The 24,451-nt window shown below is 40.7% G+C and overlaps 2 protein-coding genes across 2 annotated transcripts in view; both read left to right on the plus strand.

Annotated features, from left to right (window-relative positions):
- Positions 1–15,754, plus strand: part of spred1 (sprouty related EVH1 domain containing 1) — a 39,153-nt gene extending 23,399 nt beyond the window's left edge. Inside the window, exons 4-6 of the mRNA XM_028000837.1 lie at positions 4,685–4,731; positions 10,496–10,639; positions 11,424–15,754. Coding sequence (XP_027856638.1) covers positions 4,685–4,731; positions 10,496–10,639; positions 11,424–12,104 — 872 coding nt within the window. The 3' untranslated portion in view covers positions 12,105–15,754. The remainder of the gene's footprint in view (positions 1–4,684; positions 4,732–10,495; positions 10,640–11,423) is intronic.
- A 2,876-nt stretch (positions 15,755–18,630) lies between these two features.
- On the plus strand, positions 18,631–22,398 carry fam98b (family with sequence similarity 98 member B). Its single transcript, XM_028000838.1, has 8 exons — positions 18,631–18,824; positions 18,983–19,131; positions 19,582–19,710; positions 19,788–19,963; positions 20,710–20,790; positions 20,865–20,981; positions 21,060–21,227; positions 21,327–22,398. Exons 1-8 carry the CDS (start codon positions 18,787–18,789, stop codon positions 21,603–21,605), a joined length of 1,137 nt encoding a protein of 378 aa, XP_027856639.1. The 5' UTR covers positions 18,631–18,786; the 3' UTR covers positions 21,606–22,398.
- The last annotated feature ends 2,053 nt before the right edge of the window (positions 22,399–24,451 follow it).

A 24,451-nucleotide genomic window follows, 5' to 3' on the forward strand; every position in this document is an offset into this window, starting at 1 on the left:
AGAGAAGCTGAAGCAAGATGAGAAACTTTTAGAACGGATGGCACTCTGAGACATGGCTTGAACTTCAGTCAGGAGAAATCAGTCAGGTTTAGTTTCTGTTTGCTAAAATTGAGGAATGGCTGGAGTAGTCTTTGGCTTGCGGTGTACTGAGTGCTATTTAAGTTGTGATGGACTTGAGTTGGCAGCTTTGGGTCTTGATAAGCAATATTTTTCTGTACAGAGCCAAAGGTTTCAAAGTCATCCAATTAGTAGGAGGCTTGCGAACTCAGCAATCTGCCACCCAGTATTCTTACACAAGAGGTGAGCTGGCTAGCTGGGAAGATATAATCTTTTTTTCACTCTCTAGACTCTGGAACCCTAGGGGAGTATAGAGGAGGAACAGTACATCGTATAATAAAGGCTTATTACTGCTTTGCATCAGTCTCTTCTTGCCCACAATTGCTTATCTGAGATTTTAACTTTTGGGCACAAGTCCAGGCAGCTTCTAGGTTGAAGGTACCTGTAATGCTTCAATTGTTGACTGTGTGTTCTATGACTTTGTATTTTTGTGTTTTTATGATGTGAAGCACTTTGAACTGCCTTGTTGCAGAAATGTGCTGTACAAATAAACTTGATTGATTGATTGATTTAATGCTAATGCTTGGGTTTTCAAACTGCATTTCCTGTTAGAGCAGCCATAATGCAGTGTTATCTAAAAGATAACACTTCTACCAACCACGCACTATTCAGATTGGAGAATGTTTTTATAAAACTCAATCTGTAAATTTTCATGTCATAGAACAACTTGTTCATCTTAACCCCTTAGACCAGCACAAAGTAGCAAATAACTGTGATGTTGAAGGAATTGTTTTTACAAAGTAAAACCTGTAAAGTGTGGTGAGTCAATACTTTTCAAACCACCTTAACCTGCAGTAATCTTTTTGGATATGCAAAGTTAATTTTTCCCATTCTATACATAATAGCTCAAGTGCAGCCAGATTAAATACTTTTACCACACAGATTATCTATTTGTTTTATGACTGGACTTTGACTGAGCCATTTGAAGACACAAATATGGTTTGGTTTAAATTATTCTATTGGGTGTATGTTTATGGTTGTTGTCAAGCGAGCAGATGAACCTCTGTCCCGGTCTCAAATTTTTTTCCTTCACCTCTGACCAGCTGCCCTGAACCTGCTGAGGAAAAGCCTCCCCACAGCATGATGCTGCCAACACCATGTTTCACTTAGGCACTGGTGTGTACAGGATTTTGTCCTGTGTTAGTTTTCCATATCACAGCTTTTTGCATGCAGGCCAGAAAGTTCAGTTTTAATTTCATCTGACCAGAGCCCCTTCTTCCTCATGTTTGCTGTTACATCTAAATGGCTTGGAGCAAACAGAACAGGTACTTCTTAAAGTTTCCTTTCAAAAAGCTAAAACTATGCCTCTTAAGACGTTTTGGCTAAAACATGTCTTTTTTTTTTTCTTTTATCTTAAATTAAAAAAATTATTTTCCATACAGTTTTGACTTAATTGCTACTCTGAATATGTATATTTCAGTAAATTACCTTTTTAGTGTCTGAGTCCTCCAGTTAACAATTAATTGATTTTTAAAGTAGTTGACAACTTTTTCAGTAATCAATTATTCACAATTAATCAGATTAATCATTTCAGAGTCCAGAGCTAAAATATGTAGCTCTGGCTGCTTCTCCAGTTAATTCTGTTCTTATCAAATTAAGGTAGAAAGCCATGTTTTACTAGGTTTTCTGCAGAGCTATACTCTTTCCAATATTATCCCTGACCTGCCTGGCGTCTTGCTTGGTCCTTAGTAAAAACTTCTCTAGTTTTCTCGGGTTGGAACAACCGGATTTAGACTGAGACTAAATTGCTCGCAGGTAGACTTTGATGACTCATAAGGGAATTTAGTGCACTAGATTTTATTTAGGGGTATTGGGAGGAGAAAGGCTTAATACAAATGCACACCACTGAATAATCTTCTCAGATTCCTACTTGTAAAAGCTTCACAGTCAGGTTCCGATTTGTCTTGTTGCATTACATAACAGCCTCCACCCAACATACGTTGAAGTTTGTTGTTCAACATGCGCACAACGTGGGAAAAAAAAAGAATGAAGGGGTCAGCTCATAGCTGCTCCAAATGTGAAGAGTTTCATGTGAACATTAGAAAGAGAGGTTCTGCCTTAGCGCCCGCACTTGTCTCTCCCTCTCTTTACCCTGCCACCCCTTTGCCTTTTGTCTGTTTCCGTCTCTCGCTTGGCATTCTCTGTATTCTGGCGATGTTGTGTAATGCCTCGGCTCTGCGCAGGCAGACGAGTTTGTCTGTATTCCTGTTGCATTGCTGTACTGCTGGACTGCCGCGTGTGTGTGTGTGTGTGTGTGCAGCAGGAGCGAATATGTTTTTGCCTGCGCGTGTGTGCGCACGTGTGCATATCAGTCTTGCAGTCTGCTGTTGCCAAGGCAACGGCGGGCACATGGCTCAGGCAGCTTCGCGGCCCAGCACTGCCAGAGTCGTGCTGCAAGAGGCCTCTTTCTCTTGGAAGCATAGCAATGCACGCAGACACTCACACACACACAAAGCCTTCCTCCATGTGACTCAGAGATGGACGGACAGAGCGACTGACAGACAGACGGCGTCTCACACAGGCTCAGTAAAATGTTTTCTCCTGACAGAGACGATATTATCATGTTTCCCTGTTCTCATCCCAAGCACAGCCAAATGACTGACGCTGCTTTAAATTAGGCATGTAATTAATTGATTTTAATTAAATGAGACAATGTTTTATAAGATTCACTTGGTGCCAGTGGTACAGTAAAACTATTTTCTCTGGAATAATGTTCCAGTGGGAACGGTCCAAGTTTTTCCTGATTTTCCAATCATGTTTTCTTGTTTATTTTTTTTTTAAGATGTAATAAACAAAGATTTATTGTGTGATGGGAAATGTCACTGATTTTCCTTAAGACGTTGCTGACATTGTGCTGCCTTCACTGCCAGTTGGGAGAGCTTAGTGACAAAATAACCACACCACAGGAAGTTTGATTTCCTGATCAGTAACTCAGATGATTTTTTTTCTTTTCAAAGAGCAATTTACAGAGCAAACAGAAGCAGGTTTGTTTATCTTGTGGTCAAAACTGGCTTGATTTGGAGTTACAACTTCCCACTTCCAAGGTACAGTTGAATGCAACGTTTACTGGACAGTACAGAGGGGAAAAGCCCAGTTTAAACAAATGTAATTACATTGAAATAGTCTACTCTGTTTAACTGTGAAATGTTTCCGTCTTGTACTGCTGAAGCTTATGAACATATTACTTTAAACTTTGTTGTATGTTCAGATCTTCTAGGAAGTTTATGTAAATTGAAGCAGAGGCAAATTAAACTTCATGTTTAAATCAGATATTTACACACACCATAATAGCTTTTTTTCTATCTTTTCTAACGTTCAATATGACTGAACTTTTCCTGTTTTAGGTCAGCAGGGATTACCAAAATTATTTAGATTTGCTAAATGTCAGAATAATGAGAGAGAACCTTATATCTGTGTTAAGACATCAGGAAAAGGACTATTGACTGCAACAAATCTTGCTGGGTACAATTTCCAAATGCCTGAACGATCTGTTCAAACATGCATGTACTACTAACTTCATGCTGTTTGAGAAGGTCAGAGGTTCTGTGTTTTCCATCATTACATTTATAGGAAAAAGAGCAATTTTACTAAATAAAGAGGAATTGTTTTTTTGTTTTTTTTAAAGTTAAGACAGTAAGAAAAATTATTTAAATATTGGGTTTCAGGTGCATGTATTGCTACATTAAAACAAGTCATTGTTTGTTTATAAAAGGGCCGCTAGTTTTTAGACTTTATGAATAAATTCTGTCCACAAATCAATATTTCCTTCTTTAAATTTATTTTTTATCTTTTGTGTTGTAAAAAAAAAGCTTATTTTTTATCATTATTTGTAATTTCACTCTATTATGCTTTTCAGTTTCACTCAGGAAAACAATTGTCATTTGGAAGTATTACATATTATGTAACATAGAGATATGTTAAAGCAACTCCTTTCTTTGCGAAGTACTAGCCATTAAACATACATTTACCTTCTTAAAGTTATTTACTACACAAAACACAGATCACATTGTTTTCCTAACTTCTCAAAGTTCATCTAAAAGTTTGGTTTTCTGACTCCTATTATCAACTAAGGTGTTTTGGATATAAAAATGGTTCACGGCATTTTGGGGTCACATTATTCCGGCTCTTGCATATTTCATTAACTTCTGCGTCCGTCCGTCCCCCCTCCTACACAAAGCAGCTTTCATTTCCCCATTAGGCGACAGGCAAAGGAAACCAGAAGCCTTGACCTTTTCTGGCCTGACAAGGATCCGTTGTGATAAAACTTCTGCCGTGCTTAGCAGAGTAGACTTTAAACATTAATGGTGAAACAGAAAAACGAAAGATCGGTTTGCTGAGAACTCAGTCAAATGCTTAACAATGTTTGCTTGAAATGTTGTGTTTTGGTTGTCGGGTTCAGCACTCTTGATTATTTTAAGTTTTTGCCCTCTAGTGGTGAAGTTTTAAACTATGAGTTTGCCTTTGCTTACACTAGTACCCAGATATATTTTTTTTACACAAATACTTTTTTCGGATTAAGTGAAATGCTCAGGTCAAACGTTTCTCATGTGCCCTTCTTCTTTTCCAGTGTCTAGTCCTTTTGGTGAAGGGGACATTCCTGAGGATGGACTACCGGTGAGTTACAGACCCTTCAATATAATTAAGATTCCCACATTGTTTTTTACTTTATAAATAGGAGACTGATCATGGCTAGAAACTGAGAAGCAGTGCAAAACAAACCCAAAGCTTTAAGATTCAGATCTTTAAACCACAAACAGACATCATGAGTGGTGCCTTGTGACCAACCTTTTAATGTAAAGAACAACGACTCCTTGATACAAGTCAAAAACCAGGTCAGCCTCTGCAATGTGGCGATTGACCGTCAATGAGTAGTTCTAGCATAAAGAAGCAGCAAGGATGCTGTTCAAGCAAACGCACACATATTTTTGAATATCACTGACTTGTTCGTATGAGGTGGAACACAGATATGTCAGTCAAAAGATGGACAGATATTTTCTTCATTTCACCAGTTAATAATTGGGTAGCAAAAGGTGTTTAATAATGTGTTTTTTTAGCATAGATTTTGAAACAGTTGAAGCTAAAACTATGCCACTTGAGGCGTTCCAGAAGCCTGTGTACTCAAGTTAGCGATTAATCGATTACTAAATTGCAATTAATCTGATTGTTTCATCGCTATACTTTATGGAATCAGATATTTCGGATTATGCTTTTGAAACAAGCGTTTGTTATGGTCATGTTCTGTTATCCTCTAATGCAAATTCTGGTGCCAGTCCACCCCACAATTGGCATTTTGTTTATTCCCAAGAAGGTTGTCATTTTCTCTGAATCTGCCAGATGCATCAACGTTTTCATAAAATGGAGCAGGAGAGTATAGAGAAGAGGTGACGCTCTATTTCTGCTCTCGCGGTAAAGTTCCTCTTTAAGGAATCAGCCCAAACATACAGGAAATCCAATGGCACCACTGTTGCCAGGCAGCAGGGGGGTGCACTTAGAAACTGGTAGAATTGGAGGGTGGTGGTGGTGGTGGGGCGAGTTGTGTTCATGGGGTTCAGTGAGCCACCGAGGGTATCACCATGGTGATTTGGCATCTGAATGTTGCGGTCGGAGGCCCGGGCTACAGAGAAAGAGAAGTGAACCCGAGGCGAGCGCTGCAGTCAGAGAACCAGCGAATGCCACCGTCCAATAAGGTGTGTAGCAGTTTCAAGTGATGCCGCTACTGCGATCACTTCCTTGCCGTCATTTCACGTTTATGAGAACACTTCAAAATCAGCTGCTCTGGAGTCCAGAAGAACTTCAACCTTGCTGTTATTAAGCAGGCAGCAGTGACTAATTAGATGATGTAACCATCAATCTTATTTATTGACTGATTAGCTTCACGTATCTCTGATGATGTGAATAGGTTTTCCTCGTAGCCTTGCATTGTTCCACATGTGTGCTTGGAAATGTATTGAAGATGGTCCCTTCCACCCACATCCTGCCCACTGAGGCCAAGCTCCCACATGCATGCCCTTCACAAGCTTACCACATTCTTCCTCTCTCAAAACACACACACACTCACACACAGACAGACAGTATGCACATGTTACATATTTTACCCATAAAGTAGTTGCACAATAAGCCTGCTCAGCTGTGACAGCCCACTGCCAGGAATCATGCAGTACCACAACAGTCCTTCCGTCAGCTCGGAGTGAAGTGTCTCTATTTTCCCTCCATCTAACAGCACAGGAAAACTCCCATCTAATTTGGCTCTGGCAGGAAGTTTTCTCTTATCACTTTGGTACGCAGACAGTTTGTTGGTCACTTGTCGTTTACAGCCTCTGTAAAATCTATGAGCTTAAAATTTATCAGCCAATCAGGATCTCCCTGGTACAGAAACGTCTTTTTTTTCTTTTTTTTTACAGCGGAGAATCGCTGTAGAAAACCTGAATGGATAAAAGACGAAGCGATATTTTCAATAATTATTTATTAATTTACTGAATTTCATTGTTTGTTTGTTTGTTTTTTCTGTTTTCTGGGAGATGTGACGGGACATCTAAGTAAACTTTTCTAATAGCCTAAAAAAAACGTTTTTTGGAATAGATATATCTGACTACAATTCTCAAATTCTAATCTTTCCATGGATGGAGTTTATCTGCTGTAGAGGTGCTTTAAAAATATAAAACTTTGTTTATCTTCTGGTTTCATATTTAAAGATATTCCATGTCTTTTACGAAATCTGTTGTCCAAAATTGTCCATAAAACACGACATGCAGTGATAAAAATCAACTTCAGATCATCTCCTGGACATGAAGTGGGCAAAGCTCAGAGATTGGTAGGAATTTTGATTGAGAATAATTTCCTCATCATGATGTTGAAGCATCATAGTGATGGTGAACCCAGGTGATAAACTCTCCACATAAAGTCATATAATGAGCAATCTTGTGTTTGTTCATATCTCCGGCTTCTGACTGCCTGTGCCTTCGGTTAATGTTGGTATCTTAGCCTCGGTACGCATTGAGCTAAAGCTCTGCCATAGTGCTACACAGTAGTTGCTTAGTTGTAAACGTGGCGTTGACCTATGGTGAACACTATTCACGAGCGCTACGTTTAACCCTGTAAATATCCAAGAGCAGCTGCACCAAAAGACGGTCAGAAATATATGATGGCAACACTTTTGAAGTTACAGGTGTTTTTGTTTTGTTTTTTGACATTTTCTGTTAGAATAGTTTGCTTAGCCAACTGTGAAAGCATTCACTAGGTATTTAGATTGTAACCATTCCTACCTTGTTTCAAAGTATTTCACATGTTCCACATGTTTCATGTGATATAGAGTTTAAAACGAGTTTGATGTGTGAAAGTAGATAAAGAAGAAACTTCGCCCAGTGTTTGCCGAAGCTCCTCGTCGCTCCTTCGTTATTATTACTGACACATGAGTAACAAATGCTTTCCCTCTCCTTTATGTTAGTTTATGTAATTTTTAAGAGATTTAAATTTTTATATTTTGTTTTTTAAGTGTGCAGTTGGTATTGTTGCTTAAACTTCCTGTGCTGCAAAAACACAGTACCGTAATTTCTGGATCTGTTGCCCTGAATGAAGAGTGTCAGTTTGATACCAACATTGGATCAAATCAGGCCCATTTCTACACCGAAGTCAGCTGAACTCAGGTTCAGCTGACTGACAACACGATTTTAATGACAGAAACAACAAAAGAGAAAAGGCATATTTTAGGTATGGACTTCACAAACAACATAGCTTCAGGTAAAGACTTGAGACGTAATGTCCTCGCTAATTTATACTGCTGCTTTAATTTCACCTGAATATTGAAGAGTCCATTAAGGCAGAGCAGATGATTCTTAATTCTCACCAACAACAAAAAAAACTTCCTTTCTACTATATTTGAGATTAGTAACTGGTTCCCTAACTCCCCAGGAAGAAGCACAGACTCAACCCACCTCTGTTGTTTCTTAAATTGTAAAGTGAAGGCTGCGCTGCAGAGAGCTAGTAAGAGTTTCAGTATGCTGACGGGCCTCCCAGTCCTCTCAGGGGCGGAAGTGTCCCTGATGTTGGTGCGCAGCCCTGTTGCCCCTGACTCCCCTCCCTCCCCCCAACAGCCCGCCACATCTCCAGGGTCAGATCAGCCTCAGGTTGGCCCCCACGCATGCCTTTGAATGGCGGGGCTTAGGCAAGCGCTTTAAAAGGAAGCCCAAGTCTGTTTCCCATTTCACCCCCTCAACTCCCTCCACCTCCACCACTCCACTCGATCCTTTCCCCCTTTCTCTCTCTCTCTCTTTTTCTCTCTCTCTCTCACACACACACAGCTGTCACTTGGCTTTTCAGGCTCCATGCTGCATTTCCCCAGCTGGAGCTAGTTTATGATATTCCCTCTGCAGACTCTTGGCCTCTGGTGCTCTCTCTGTTTCTCCGGCTCTGACATACATACCCCAACACACACACGGCGCAATCTCATTTTTTCCTGCTCTGTTCTTTCTCCTCTACATCTTCTTCTGTCTCCTGTTCCTCGCATTCCCATGCAGACACGGTGGGTGCTATCACATTCTTCTGTGTTTGGCAAAAAAAAAAAAAAAAAAAAAGGAGTGCATACACTCCACCATGTGCTTGCAGCCTGAAAAGGGGGGAGTAGAAGTGAGGCAGAGGGGGAAAGGAGTTAAAGGAAGCATCTCTTAGCAACCACAGGACAGTAATTACTGTAGCAGCAGCTAGGAGCAAACCAGATTTCCGCTGCGCGTTAAAGCACTGGCGTGGGCTACTTTACACACAGCTCTGACTAACCGGAGCCAGCCGCCTCCTCCATATGCAGAGGGAGGGAGGAGGGAGGCAGGAGAGAGGAGGACTAACCTTGCCTTGTGAGGTCGGGATGTGTGTGGGAAAACAGGGACTTCAAGCTGGTGTGTGTAATGCTTGGATAAGGTTGGATCAAAGTTGTCAGGATGTGTTTTACCTGAGCTAGAACAAGCTGGAAAATCTCTGCCCCGGTGATGCACAGAATATCAGCGCTAATAATGGAGTTGCTGATCATTTTCTCTCGTTTGCCCTCAAAATGGCCTGCTTTATTCAAACTACTCCCTTTATTACGGCTCGAGAATATTTAGCTTCTGCATCCACCCCAGAATGCTATTTATAGATCCTCTAATCCTGCCTGATTTTGACAGTGAATTTTCCTCATGAGATCAGTCAGCACAAGGTAAAAGGAAGATTTACTTTCATTGCTGGCTTCACTTCTTTCAAGAGCCATTTTTGTGTGCGTGTGTGTGTGTGTGTGCGTGTGTGTGTGATTGTTTGTGGGAACACATGCAAGCCTAATGGGAACTTTGAGTTCTTGTAACAGAAGGGCCTTGAGTCATCACCACACAGCACAGTCATTTGGTAAAGCGTGGGTGCAGGATGCCCCCTGGTGGTTAAAGTGGAACACTTTTATACGCACACACATGAACAGCCTACGCATCTTGAGTCAAAAGTTGTTTTGGTCATGAAAAGTGACCATTAGTGCCTCTGACTGTGAAATGATAAAGTAGGAATTAGAGGATGTCAAATGTTTGGGAAGCAGCAATTTGTTTCATTCTTTTTTATTTTAAATTAGCAGAGTCCAGATTGACGTCTTTAAATATATCTCAGGTGATTGTAAATTTTAGCAATTACTGGCATCCTTCCGATGTTGATATGTTTAAAGCAAAGCCTAACCTCACATTCAATCTTACAGAAATTCAGCCTTTTAATTTTAGAGCGGTTTTTGAGACGGACATGAAAGGAGGTTGATTTTATGTCTGAGCAGTTTGTTTTGGTGGAAGAAGTCACCAGTTTTTAATTTAATATATCCCAGTACTGCATCTCAAAGAGTGAGAAGTTTTTCAGCTTTTGAATGACAACAGGCCCAAAGCCTCACAGATCCTCCACCGTACTTAACACGGCAGTTGTGGAAAAAGTCTAAAAAAGAGCATCTTTGTGCCTCCCAGCGACCAGGAAACACTGTTATAACCCATGAAAACAGAGTTATGGATTACTGATTAAAGCTTCCAGTCAACATAAAAAAAGTGAAGCATAAATTTTTTAAAATACATGCGTCCCACTCATATTGTGGAAACTTAAAGGGTGCCACCTATAGTGGTACTACTGATTTTTATCATGTAATATAAATAAAAGGTTGGATTAATTGAGTCTTTTCACACCCGTGTGCCCTGGCTGAATAACAACAGGGGGCGCTGTAGCAACGCTATCAATTATTCTTGTCCTGCAGCCTTTTTCTGGCATACCAGGTTTTCAAATGCATCATTGTACTACTGACATCCTGTGGTACCGTAACTGGAGGCAACACTACAGCAGTTCGTATGTTTAATTTTGTAGTTTTCATGTTGGATTTTTACCTGATTTCTTCTATTTCCAGGTGTGCGATGATCTTCCCTCACTCTGTACGCCAATCAAAGAGCCCTTCTCTCCTCTCAGCAATGTTGTGTCCGCCGAGCCATTCAGGGGCTGCTACGTGCCCCCCCAGCCATTCGATGACAACCGCCGGTACCTGCCTCCCCAGGTGGGTCTCTGGTGGAGCTGCTGAAATCCGCCTGTTGAATTAAATTCACGTTTGTAACCATAGTTTCAATATCAGACATATAGAATGTCATTTAGCATTAGCAATAGCTGTCCGTCACAATGCTACAGAGGAATTATTTACGCCGCGTTGGAGGGGTTTTCAGTTTGTATGGGCTGTTTAAGGTCACATCACGCCATCTCAGTTACATTTAGATAAGACTTTAACTACGCCATTCCAATTTATTTTTACCCACTCAGTTTTGGACTTGCTGGTAAATTTTGGATGTTCCATAAAACAAGTGTGTTTGAGCTTAAAGTCACAAACTCATGGTGGGAGATCCTCTTTCAGGCTATTTTGATACAAAGCAGATTTTATGGTTGCATGAGGTGAGATTAAGGCTAACCCAAACGGGCCCAGAGCCTCACACTACCACCACCATGTCTGATTGTTGGTATGATGATGTTCTTCCAAAAGGTTTACTGAATATTTCCCCAAGTTGTTGGGATCATGATTATTTTCATATTGTTGAATCATTAACCTGAGGCAGTTTTATAGGTTTTTAAACATCATTAATTGGAGTTTATTGTGACAACAATAAATCACAGTTTTATAATTAGAAATTTGTCTCGATAAATGATAATAAATGATACGATAAATACCCACCCCTAAGCGAGGCGGGGGAAATCCTTTGTAATGTCACTGTACAGTATATAACTAAGTTTTATTTTTGATTTTGGTAATCCAACTAACCTAACTTTTCTCTTTTCTGACGGTTTCCTTCAAGTCGACTCGCCGAGTCAGCTTCCGCGTGGACGAAGAGGAGATCGTCCGCATCAACCCGCGGAAGGACGTTCTCATCCGAGGCTACGAGGACTACCGCCACCCGGTCATGAGCAGACACGAGGCCGACCGAGAGGACATGGACTTCCCCGCCTCGTTTCACAAACTGGACAGTAAGAAGTGCGAGTATTTCTTTGACGGCCCCGGCAGCGACTGCCTCTCCGGACCCGGCATGGGCATCGGTTCGGGCCTCGGGCTGGGCCTGGGCAAGGACCCCGCCATCAAGACTCAGCCCTCGCCTCTCGCCAAGCCGAAGGGCCGGCGGCGGCGGGAGGACGGCGAGCGCTCGCGCTGCATTTACTGTCGAGAGATGTTCAACCACGAGGACAACTGGCGGGGGCAGTGCCAGGACGCGCCCGACCCGATCAAGCAGTGCATCTACAAAGTCAGCTGCATGCTGTGCGCCGAGAGCATGCTGTACCACTGCATGTCCGACTCGGAGGGAGACTTTTCGGACCCGTGCTCGTGCGACACGTCCGACGAGCAGTTCTGCCTGCGCTGGCTGGCGCTGCTGGCGCTGTCCTTCATCGCGCCCTGTATGTGCTGCTACCTGCCTCTGCGCGCCTGCCACCACTGCGGCGAGGCCTGCCACTGCTGCGGGGGCAAGCACAAGGCCGCGGGGTGAGCCGGACCCTCACGCCCCACCTCCACTCACAGCGGACTCTGGGACACCCTCAAAGCTAGCTTAAAAAAGGCAGTGGATACAAGCGTAAATTTACTAGCCGGCATCCTTTTTTCATTCCTCTCTCAGAAGGGGTGATGCGTCGTTGATCCCCAGCTCTGAGGGCTTTCGGAGATTTCAGTTTGCGTTTGTCGCCGACGAGCAGCGGTGGAGGACAAACCACGATGCTTTGTGGGAGCTCTGAGCAACACGTTAGGTACAGGAGCCTAAGGCTGAGACGGAGGAGACGTCACGATCAACAGACTACCAGATCTTAATACACAGACACACACACACACACACACACAGGTCTTTGACATTCACCCTCATAAATTGACAGTCGGGCCACAACATGCAACTCCATGAAGGAAAAACGAATTTTGTACAGACGGCAACAACTTCAACCGTTTCACGTCAAGGACAAGAAAACTAACTACTTGCTGTTTGAGTGTTCTAAAAGGGATGTGTTCTTGCTTTTTGTGGATTTGCAGTTTGGGAAACAGTGGCCTTTCCTTCATGGTTCAAGGATTTGCAGTCGATGTAATTACTAGCCAGCAAAAAGGTGCACTAAATGGTATTTATCCCCTCAAAGTAAAGGTAACCTTCAGAGGTTCTTGTGACGTGTCATTCCCCATCTTTTTGGCGTAACACTTTAAAGTTTTGCAGCCACAAATCAAACAGTCAAAGCTTCATTCTGTTGGTACGGATTTCCTGACCCGAGGTTTATTTATTGAATTTGATTGCATTCCAGATTTAAGCTATTTTTTGTTTTCCCACAATGAGAAGCGGTAAAATGGTCCCTAAAACAGCTTTTCCAGTCTCCACCTCAGACGAGGCACACAGAACCCTCCTGACCCATCTCATCCCATTAGAATCTACTCCACAGACACGTTGGAGCCCTCGTATGTACAACTGTAGAGAATTTATGATTTGTATTGTTTCACTTCTTTTTCTTCTTGCTCACATTTGTAATTAGTTTTAAATTAAAGGTTGAAATGTTGCTCAACCAGCAAGTTTTTACGTTGGTGAACAAAGGAGCAGGAGCTCCTTGGTTTAAATTACAAGGCACTTAAATTTAGGTTATTCTCCGATTGAGAAACTATTAGATATTGGATCAAGTTTACAGGCTAATTTAACACTCAGATTGGACTGTGGAGAGAGGGGGGAACCCCTCGTCAAAGCACTGCTCTCCAAGCTTTGGTTGCAGCACCGGCTCCAAATTTCTGTTTGTCCTTTGAATCCGTTTTTGTGTTCTGTCCTTTCCCGTAGCGTGTCAGAAGTTCTCCATTCATGTGTCATCTCTGAACAGGCCCTGAATGAATGCATTACTTTGGGAACGCAGAGGTATTTTTGCAAGTGCACGTGCATATGTCTTCATATGTACAGTTGGGTCTTAATTGCCCCACTGACGGCTGGATTAGGGTTCGATTCAGAGCTTAAGGCAGGTTTTGTCTGCTGGATTAAAAGGCGGATGAAGGAAGGAAGGGAAGCTGGATAGACGGCGGCTTCCTGGTTCTGTCCAGCACTTAAAAAAATATTTGTAGCGATTGTGTGTTTTCTTTTTATTTACGTTAAATTGCCAGGAAAAGACTCAATGAGGTGTTTCTGCTTTATTTAAACGCTTCCCCATGTCACACCTTGCCAGACTACCTTTTCTGATTTCTACACATAGATGAACACAATAATAATAATATTAAAAACTGCCTCTGAGCACGTTCAGAATGTTGTGTTGGGTGAATTTGGATGTAGCCGGACAGAACCAGAGTCGCTGGTTGCACTACCTTGGATTATTTCATCTACACTTAAGAACTACAGTCAATCCAGGCCCAACGGGGAAGTAAATAAATATTAAAGTACTCATTTTAGGTTCTCTTAGCAAGCTGCGTTTTAGCTTCAATATTTAAAGATCGCCTATTTTAACTATTAAAGGAGTACCAGCTCAGTTTCGATGTATATTTCTCCCTGACTGATTTTTTTTTCCATCAACGCCAACTTTCTTAATCTTCAGTTTTTCAGAATTCAAGTTTAATCCATCCCCACCCAGTGAACGAGGCAGATATCTTTTCACCTCCTGACCCTGACGGCCCCAACGGCTCGCTCCAGTCTGGATGGACTTGAGTTCAGTCCGCTCTCCCCCCCGCTTCCACGCCGACCGATGCTCCCTTTACTTTCTATGCAAACTCTTAACAAACTCAAAAAACGCTGTCGTCTCTGCAGACTTGAGTCAGTAACGGGACGGGGACGCTACCGGTAGGTCAGCCGCCCCGACCCCTGGTACCAAACTAAGCGCCTGTAAATACCTAACACTATATTTAAGTACTGACAATAATCCCAGCTTCTTTTCTTTTGGAGTCTATAAAGATAGAACTGTATTTATCGTCGCTGTCAGCCCATACCGTAGCTTCTAATGACAGCAGTTTGTACATAGATCACCTTTTAGTATTATTTCACATTGAAAAGTAGAGGGTTTTGTGATGGATATGACTATTGAGTTTCTAATAGAGTTTCTCTCTAGTTTTGTACGGTAGAAGGAAGGCTAGTACAGTAGCGGGTGTCCACTTGTTTCTAAAGTTTGCTATATAAATAAATATATATATATATATAAATACACATATAAAGCTGCTAGATACAATCACTAATTTTATTGTGTTGACAGAGAAATCAGCTATGAACGACTGTTAAGCCTAAGTCTCCAACAGCATATAACAGCCGTCATTTTTAAACGTTTGATTGCTCTGTGTGCGCGAGTGTTGCCTGTATATGTGCGTTCTTGTGTGTGGGTGTGCGTGGGTGCGTGTGCAGAGGGAGTTGGTGTGTTAACCAAACGTTTGGTTGCTTGTCATTATTCTCCCATCGTAATCGGGTTGACCGAGGTTTGATGCACCTGATTAAAACTTGCTGGCTGAGAAGCAAAAGAAAACGGACGTGCATTTATACAGAAAAAAAAAAAAAAGTGTAGAGAATGCTGAAATAACCCTTCTCGTTCTGCATTAACCAGCGCAGTGCAACTTCCTGTCTTGTACTGTAATATATATGCAACATGTGTCTGTCCGCTTTAATATATATTTATATATATATATTAATTTTTTTTTTTGACCTGCATTATCTAAGACTTCAGTTTTAACCACTTTGCTGCTAGTCTTTTATCCTCTTTCGATCTTGGAAATTGTGCATATCTTTGGGAATGCATACAGGTGTACATTCTTGACATTGTGTAGATTTAAAAAAAACAAAACAAAAAAAAACAAAGAAGCTATATAAACCTGTTTTCTCTTCAGTGTATTGTTTAAAGAAAAGATTATTTTACACAGCAGTGGAGTGGTTCTGTTTCAATTCTCCAATGCTTTGGTGCACTGATAATGTGTGAGCTTTTTATCCCTCCCCTTTTCATCTTACAGCGCTTGATGTAACATTTGTGATTAGTTCTAAGTAGTGGAAGACATTTGTGTTTTTTAAGAACTTGCAGTATAAGTGGTACTACTCTTAACTATTCTGTAAACACTGCCTGTTTTTTCTTTGGTTCTTTCTCAGTGCATATTTTCCGAGCATTTGCGTTTCCTTTGAGTTTCCTAGTGCCATTGACTTTCGCATCCTGACAACCTCAAAAAAAAAAAGTGCCTCACGTCCATCCTAGTTTCTGTCTTACAGTTTAACGTCACTCATCCTGGTTTAATTGGTTTCTACATGTCTAGGTATTATCAGGTTTGAGAATACCAAGTATCTGATGTAAAATTTAGAGAACCAATAACTCATGTCATAGTTGTATTTTCTTTATACAGATGTAGCTTGTTACTTTTCATAAATATATAATGTAAATATGCATACATATGTTTGTAACTGTTTTTATGTTACATCATACACTTGTAATTTGACAAATCAAATAACATTATCATAATAAAATGGTGAATTTTAACCGTTTTGTGCTTTTTTTTTTTTGCATATGCTCTTATTCTAATACATCAAAAGAAAATCCAAGAAGTCCGTAAGATCTGAATACACAACTGCTGTGAAGTCCTCAAAGGTCCCACCTACTGCAAGAACAGAAGGACATCGTTTTGTTCTTACAGATCTGTGAAACAATTTCTCTGTTTTTGTGGAATATAAACAGGTCTTTAGTCCTACTCTCCATGAAATCTGGTATTTATGGAAAAAAGTCAGAAAGAAAGAAGAAGTTATGTTGGTAAAAGCCATGCGTCAGACAGCAAACATGTGGAGGTAGGTGTTCTGGTAAAATCAAAATATTTTGACCTACAGATAAAATGATGGCGGTAAATACAGAGAAATCCTGTTAGATGTTACCAAAGTCTGTCTCTAGATGAGCAGAAGTGGTAGAGACACATGCAAATAGGCCTGTCACGATAGCAAATTTTACTGCATTCAACCAAAAGAGTGCAGATTATGAAGTCTGTATATTATGTTGCCCTTCAGTAATAATTAGATTTAAATAGAGAAAATGGGCACATCGACTACCTGATGCAATAGTTCACACTACATGATTTTTGCTCCTATTTTTCTCCTTACAACAATCTTAAAACGTTGGTCTTTCTAAGAATGTGTGGTGTGTTACGGTAGATCTTCGTTGCCACTGGGATCTAAATCAGGAGTTTTTCCCCGACTGGGAGCTTTTAATGCAGCCTGTTGAATGCGACAGGTAGCCAATCAGAAAGCGCGGATTCTCCTCCGTGTTTTCTGAGGGGAAATTACGTCGGGGAATCCCAAACAGCTGACACAGCACAACCCGAAGTCCAGCTGACATTGGAGATGATATGTGGAAACAACATTAATGTTTATTCAACATGCAAAGAATATAGAAATGACAAGAGGAGGAGTTGGAGCGAAATTGCTACTGCAGTTGATAAACCCGGTAACTTTTCAGCTGTTCGTCGTTAACGTGACGTAAATAGGTTATAATGATTTTCATTCAGTCAGGACTTTACGCTGACTCTAGCCACATGCATTGCAGGTAGATTGTAGTAAAGCATTGATTAATGCCTGGTTTTAAAATTAGTTCACTGGACTTGTAGCCATTATTTTGTGCCCATTGTTGGACACCACATGGCAGGACCGAACCGATCGAACAGTTATACCTAGGATTTCTGTCGGCTAATGTGTGATCTGTCAGGTTTTAAAAATGGGCCGACAATCGGCTGACAGCTCTAAGATTGTGCAGTGTGCGCTGGGCTTTACACTAAGGAAATGAGGAAGGGAGGGTCAGTGGAGAGCACCGGAGTTGAGCCTTTTTTCATTTGGTGTCATCAACAAACAGAGAAAAAGGCTGGAAGAGACGATAATGCCGATATTTGAAATGACGTCGATAGTTTTAATTTATCGTACGACTAATCGATTTATCGTTTATCGCGACAGGCCTACATGCAAACTTCACTGACTGGTGAGGCCATGTCAAATGCTGCAATTCCAATGTCCAATTATTTAATAGATCAAAACAAGCAACATATCACTTTGTATTTCTTTACATTTTGCTGTGAAGTGGGCAGACATTCTTATGATTTAGTAAAGAGGTCGTGAGTTGTAGTTTCCAACTACACTGGACTCCGAAGAAACCAAAATACCAGGAAAACAGGAGTTTTAGTTTAGTTAAGACCACAAATACACTGTAAGTCACAAGACTTCTTCAATACGTGGGATTCATGCACTTTGTTAAAGGTTAAAAATTGTTCATAGTGTGTTAACTCTCTCCCTAAAGAGCCTAAAACGTTGCTTTCTTAGAGTTGAGATTGGAACCTCTTTTGGGAACACCAGGCCTACTTCAATCTGGTGATAAGTCAACTGATATCCTACCAGTGTGTTAAGCCGGTCAAAATGGGCATTTAAAGCACAACAACGTCATGTAACTTCATCCTGCTGCTTGATGATTAGACAGCAAATAGGAATGGCAAATAGATAAGAATGGCCTTATTGTATGTTGCAGAAAATTTGAGAATAGGACGAGAAAACTATTTGCTCCTTAAAATCTCATCTGCTCAGACCTGGAGTAGTAGTCATAGTTAGAGGTGGGTAGAAACTAGTTAAATTTACTAGATAAAGTTTAGGGATATTTTTACTTTTAAGTGTAATTTTACTACACTAAACTCTTTTTTTTTTTAACTTCTACTTGTGTGACATTATGCAACACCAAAAAATTGTGTTGGAAGAATGTGATTTTAAAAGATGTTTTTTCTTATTAAAAGTTTTGCTATTTGCATTTATTTTTCTTAGTTGTTTTCTTTGTCTGGAAGTACTGAAGTTTTGCTCCTTCTACCCGAGTACATTTTTTGGTTACTCAACCATATAGACATTCATGTCTATGACTCAGTCGACCTTAGCTCATTTTTCACATACGCCTATATCATATCTGACATTTATATAATATATATAATATCTGACATTTAAATAAAGTATAATTATGGTCCACCTATTATTACTATTATTACTACTACTACTATTACTTTAATTGTGAATTTATGTTTTTACCGGTGGCGGAACCTTTCATCATCACTGTTTCACTCCGGCTTATGTAGCTGAAGGAACTCCTTGGATACACGGGCATCATGGTGAAAATGAATGGGTCCAAATCATGTCTATATTGACACACATCCACCCGTAACATTACCATGTTTTAATCAACCAACGGAGCAACAGTTCGGGGATGGAGAGTGACATTTTGGACTCCTTGGAGCAGCTCGGGTAAGCTAAATCGCTGCTAGCATGTTGACTAGTTGACGAGCTCAAGTCGGATCCTCAGTAGGACTGAAGACGACTAAAGTTACGGTTTGAGGATACATGACATAAGTCTGACTTCTGTGAATGTTTTATACCTCATGGTTTTATGCGACGCTCCGCAGATATGACGGGCCTTTGTTGGAGGAGAAGGTGCTGCTAAGAGCGGCAGAGGGAGGCCTTTCGTCCCCGGAGTATGTGGACCTCTGTCGGTGGTTGGCGTCTAGACTGAAGCCCGTCTGTGGTTTGGAGGAGAGCATTGCATCTGGACCAGGTGAGTCACGCCCATAAATGACAACTAAAGGTTCAAAGATAAAATATTTGAAACATTCAGTGCCCTGCAGAAATCTTTACACCTTATTACTAATGGCCTATCACAATTGTGAAGTAGAAAGATACGTCATTTATTTAATACACAAAATCAGAAAAATGTGGCATGTGTTAGAAACCTTTAGACAACTATTAAGAAAAAAACATTCTTCTTAAAGGGCATCTTATTAATAATGACATTTTTGTGCAATAAAATGATACTGTGTGCCTGGAAATACATAATACCTCCCTTTGATAGCATCAAGGATCTTGTGCTGAAATTTCAGAGGCTTTGTGGTTTAGTTCCACTTTTAATATTAGTTAGCCTAAACAAATTGCAATAAATTTTTATGATTTTATTTTTTCTCTCTTACCATCTTTTCAAACTTTCCAACTCTTGGTTTTCTCTCTTCAGACGACATGGACAGCCTTCAGGTAGAGATGAGCGGTTTGCTGAAAGAGCTGCACTGTCCGTTTGAAGGAGCCGTTTCAGGGATCCTCCGGGGCAGCACACGGAGCACAAGAGACCACCTAAAGTTTGTCTGTAAGTTTTCGCCCCCTTTAATCAGCTTCTTGAGGGATGATTGGGAGAAATTTAAAACAAGGATGGCCTTGTTTTAGTGTTTTTGAGCTCTGAGCTTCAGGCGGCTCAGATCGTGAGCGGCAGAAGAGACTCTGAGAAGCACCGAGATGAGAGTTCGGTTCAGCGGGAGCTTTCAGCGATCTGTGAGACGCTGAAGCTGCCGGAGCCTGGAGGAAAAGAGGCAGCAGAGGTTTTTTCTCAAGTGAAAAACAAGGTGAGGCTAGTCAGGCGGCCAATTTTTAGCTGGCCTGATTTGTTACGTCTCTATTTTTATACGACTTGTTGATTTCAATGAGATTCTACTTGGTGTCGCTGCAATACTTTGGGAAATTTAGTAGGAAAAGAAACTACTTTTCCTACTTTTCCTACACATAGATTTGAAAAATCTAGATTTGACTAAGACCATATGTGTAGGCTAGAAATGAGGACTGCTGCAGCCTCATTTATGACTCAGTTTACATTGGAACTTCTTAAAAACGTAGAAAGAAAATAATAAAATATTGCTTGATCTAAATGTTTTTTAAAATATCAGCAGTCATAATATTCCAGCCTCTGGTGGTTAGGATACGTGTCAGTATAATCCACATGTAGCACTTCTTTTATTCAGAAGCCGTTTTAGTTCGAAAACAGCATTTGATGTCTTTTAGTGTAAAACCAAGACATCATTTGAGGACAAAGGAGGTCAAGGTCTCAAAAACATGGTGCCTCACAACTCGCAGTAACTCATAAAAACAGGAAATATTTTAACATAGCATCAAGTACAGAAAGCCTTTTTTTGTCCTTTAATACATTTGGAAACAACTTCCTGTTTTCACTCTTTGCGTGATATTAATGTCTGCCTGATGATCTGAAACATAAAGTGTGAGAATAGGAGAGGTGTGCATGGGGCACATACTCTTTGTCTGGGGTGTTCGTCCTTGCAGAAATGATTTACTAAAGTACGAAAACCTTTAATCGTAGGTGGAACATTTGCTTCAAGAACTTCCTAAAGGTTTCATTGGTTCTCCAGTGTTCCAGAAGTCTCTGAGCAGTGAGCAGTGGGTAAGTAAACAAGTTCAAGTCATACGCTTTACGTTCCTGCCGAGCCCAGTTCTCACCGAAGCGTATCCCCGCAGGAGAAGTTGCACGGCATCAACACGATTCTGTCGTCAGAGTACGAGTGTCGCCGCAGGATGCTGATCAAGCGGCTGGACGTCACCGTTCAGTCGTTCGGCTGGTCAGACAGAGCCAAGGCACGTAAACACGGAGCTACTCACTGAAAACTAGCCAACGAGCGTGGCTTTGTTGCTAAGAGCGTCTTGTTTGCTCAGGTGAAGGTGGACAGCATGGCCAGAGCCTACCAGCCCAAGCGCCACTCTCTGAAGCCTCAGTCCTCGGTGGACGTGGCCGAGCTGCTGGCGGCCAGGGAGGACATCTGCAACGTGGTGAAGACCAGCACCGGCTCCAGCCGGGTGAACACCGCCTGCGCCGTCAACAAGGTGCAAGACGCAAATTACGCTTCCACATACAAAAAATTAAAAATAAAATACTTCAACTTGACGGGTGATATTCACAGAGACGTTTGGTTACCTTAACAGGTTTTGATGGGAAGAGTGCCGGACCGAGGAGGACGTCCCTCCGAGATAGACGCCCCGCTGCCTGAGATGCCCCCCTGGCAGAAGAGGCAAGATGGAGGTGGAGGATGGGGAGGGCGCGGCGGTGGCGGAGAAAGAGGCGGCGGCGGCTGGAGTCAAGGAGGTGGAGGAGGATGGGGAGGTGGTGGAGGATGGAAGGGAGGAGGATGGAACCAAGGAGGACACAACAGACATGGAGACTATGGAGGACACGGAGGGAAGAGAGGACGATACCAGTATTAGCATCTGCTGTGTTTTGAGTTTTCATTTGATCCAAATGTAGCTAAAGTTGCACACCATAATCTAACATGAACTCAACTCAGTCTATATCTGGTGGAACAAAACACTCATCTGATGCCAGCCAATGGGAAACCTTCCCTCCTTATTTTTTATCATCAGACTTTAGTATTTTGTGTTGTTTTGTATGTTTTATGGGCAAATCAGCTGTTGTTACTAGGGGTGCACTGATTGATCGGCCCCGATTTCCTAATTTTATGTGATCGGTCGATACATGTGAAGCCGATCTAATCCATCAATCTTATCTACCTCCACATCTGCAGTAGGAGGCATGATTTAAACAATTAAATTAGTTTACCTAATTTAATTGTTTAGACAGCAAAGCTCTAAACTTCTCATTTTATTTGAGAACACTACCTCATGTGCGGTTAGAACGAGTTGTATTGTTCAGTGTTTTCCAAAGGTGTATTATGACCTTATAACACCTGACAGTGTCACTTATCAAGAAAATCAGTATCTACCAGAACTGGATTCAGCAAGTCAGGCTCTTTAGAGATCGATGATCGGCCAGAAAACTGCAATCAGTGCATCTCTAGTCATTACGAGCTCACAGGTAATAAGTGGGTTAAATTAAACTAATGTAATGTAGCTCCAATTGGGAGCTACGGGTCGACAAACAAGACTTATAGAACAGCTTTTCTGGAAATTGTGTTTTATTTTGTTATTTAGCAACACTGTCCTGGGAAACTCATCATGGAATGCTTCAAGATGCTAATTGTTTTACGTTTGACAAAAAAAACCCCAACATATTTTTAACTGTGAACACTGGAATGGTGTTAGAGTAGAGGAATAGAGTTAGAGTAAAGTATTAGAGCGGGTGGATCAGAGGATGACTATGATCAAATCTGCAGTGCTGGTTAAAAGTTAAACCTGTTTAGCTCTTAATGTAATATCGGTTTTGGATTTTTAATTGTTCTTTATTTGTATTTACACAACAACTTCTAATAATTGGGTGCACAAGTTTGAATTTATGGTGGACGTTATTGAATCTACATTTACATGCAGACTCAAATGTACATGGATGCCCTCTAATATTTGGCTAAATGTAACTCATTAAACTCCAGTTGCGTTTTTCGACAAGCATCTGCCATAATTCTGGCTGGTTTTTGACTCCCATTCTTGTAGATTTAAACCTAGGCGACACATTTTCAGTAGCTTTCATTTGTGTGTTCATTTCAGTTTATTTGCATAGCACTGACAAAATGAAATCAATAATTTCGACCATTTGTGGATTAGTGAAAAAGAAAACTTAACTCTTGTTTTTAAAATGTTTATTCAGCCCACCTCTTAGAGTAAACAAAGCATCAAAAAACCAAAAGTAAGTATTTGAATTAGCATGATGTGACTGTAAACGTCTGACCTGAAAGCTGTTGGAAAAGGTTAAGTGAGGACTTTATCACCGTAAATATATGAGCAGAAAATTGTACATTTAGTCAATTTTTCTACATTATTTCACATGAAAAGAGGAGAGACCTTAAATTTGTATTAGATTTGAAACTGAAAACTACCAGCAGCGCTGTGAATGTGCTACCTAGAGTAGATAGGAACCCTCGCATCTGATTTAAAAGAATAAAAGCCTCTATCAGTCTCCATAAAATGGACTGAACTTCGACAGTTTGATGCAAGAACAACTTATTTCAATACTTTTACTTTTATCGGTAACAGCATGTTGGCTTTAATACATATAGTTTATAAACATTTTTACAATATTTCATTGGAGCAGAATTTACAGTGACAAAAATACCTGTACATGGTTGAACGTTTACACTTTAGTTTTAATTCTTAAAAAGAAAAATATGAAGCATTTTCTTTTCAGCTCACATCGTTGTGTCTTCGAAAAACTTGTCAACAACAATAAATTGAGACTTTTAATTATTTTTTTGTTCCAGAGTGTCTGTAAACGTTGTTTCTGTGCAGTTTAAACTCTTGATTTCTTTAATAATCGGAGTGAGGAATAAACGTGGGGCGACTCCAGTCGGTGCGGTGCGTGAGGAGAGCAGAACACCGGAACCGGAGACGCTCCGTTCAGCCGAACCAGCTCACTGCTGCATGTCGTCCGATTTATACAGGAAAAAAAAATAAAATCACGTTTCATTCGTATCTCCTTCACAAAATGCTTTATCACTTCAATAAATTACACTAATTCAGAAGCATGTCCTTCTTAGCTTTCCAAAATACAAAAAAAGTTCTGCCTTCCCAGTTTTTAAGGCACTTTGTAACAGCTTAGACAGTGTATTGATTTGTTTTTAGTTGCAGCAAATAGTAAATCTTTAAATACAAACTCCAACTGTTATAAACCCTTAAATAAATAAAACTACCCCCTCCCCCCCAAAAAAATAAAAATAAAAATTAGCACTTTTCTCTTCGTTCCAGTTCTCAGCCGTCCAGTGTTTCACAAAGTCCAGTCCTCACTGTCCCTCTTATAGCAGGTGTGTGGCTTTAGAGCTCCTCAGAGGTAAAGTAGATTTTGTTAAAACACTACAAATGCATATTTTTATGCAAACAGCCTGATTATTTCTTTTATCTCAACTCTAGGAGACAATCTCAGATTCAACAAGCTACTTTCTGAGTTTCCCAACAGACAGCAGAGACGAAACAAAGCAACAATACAACATCTGAATAAAGTGGAATATAATCCAACATGGTTAATTCAATCCAAAAAGCTAAACTCGTTATGTAGATTTATTAACACTGATATATATTGTGAGATTGGTTTTGATGATTATGGCTTACAGCTAATAAAAACCCAAAGTTGTACACTGCAAAAGCACAAAATCTTACCAAGTATTTTT

The sequence above is a fragment of the Xiphophorus couchianus genome, chromosome 19, assembly GCF_001444195.1.
Source record: "Xiphophorus couchianus chromosome 19, X_couchianus-1.0, whole genome shotgun sequence".
NCBI lineage: Eukaryota > Metazoa > Chordata > Actinopteri > Cyprinodontiformes > Poeciliidae > Xiphophorus > Xiphophorus couchianus.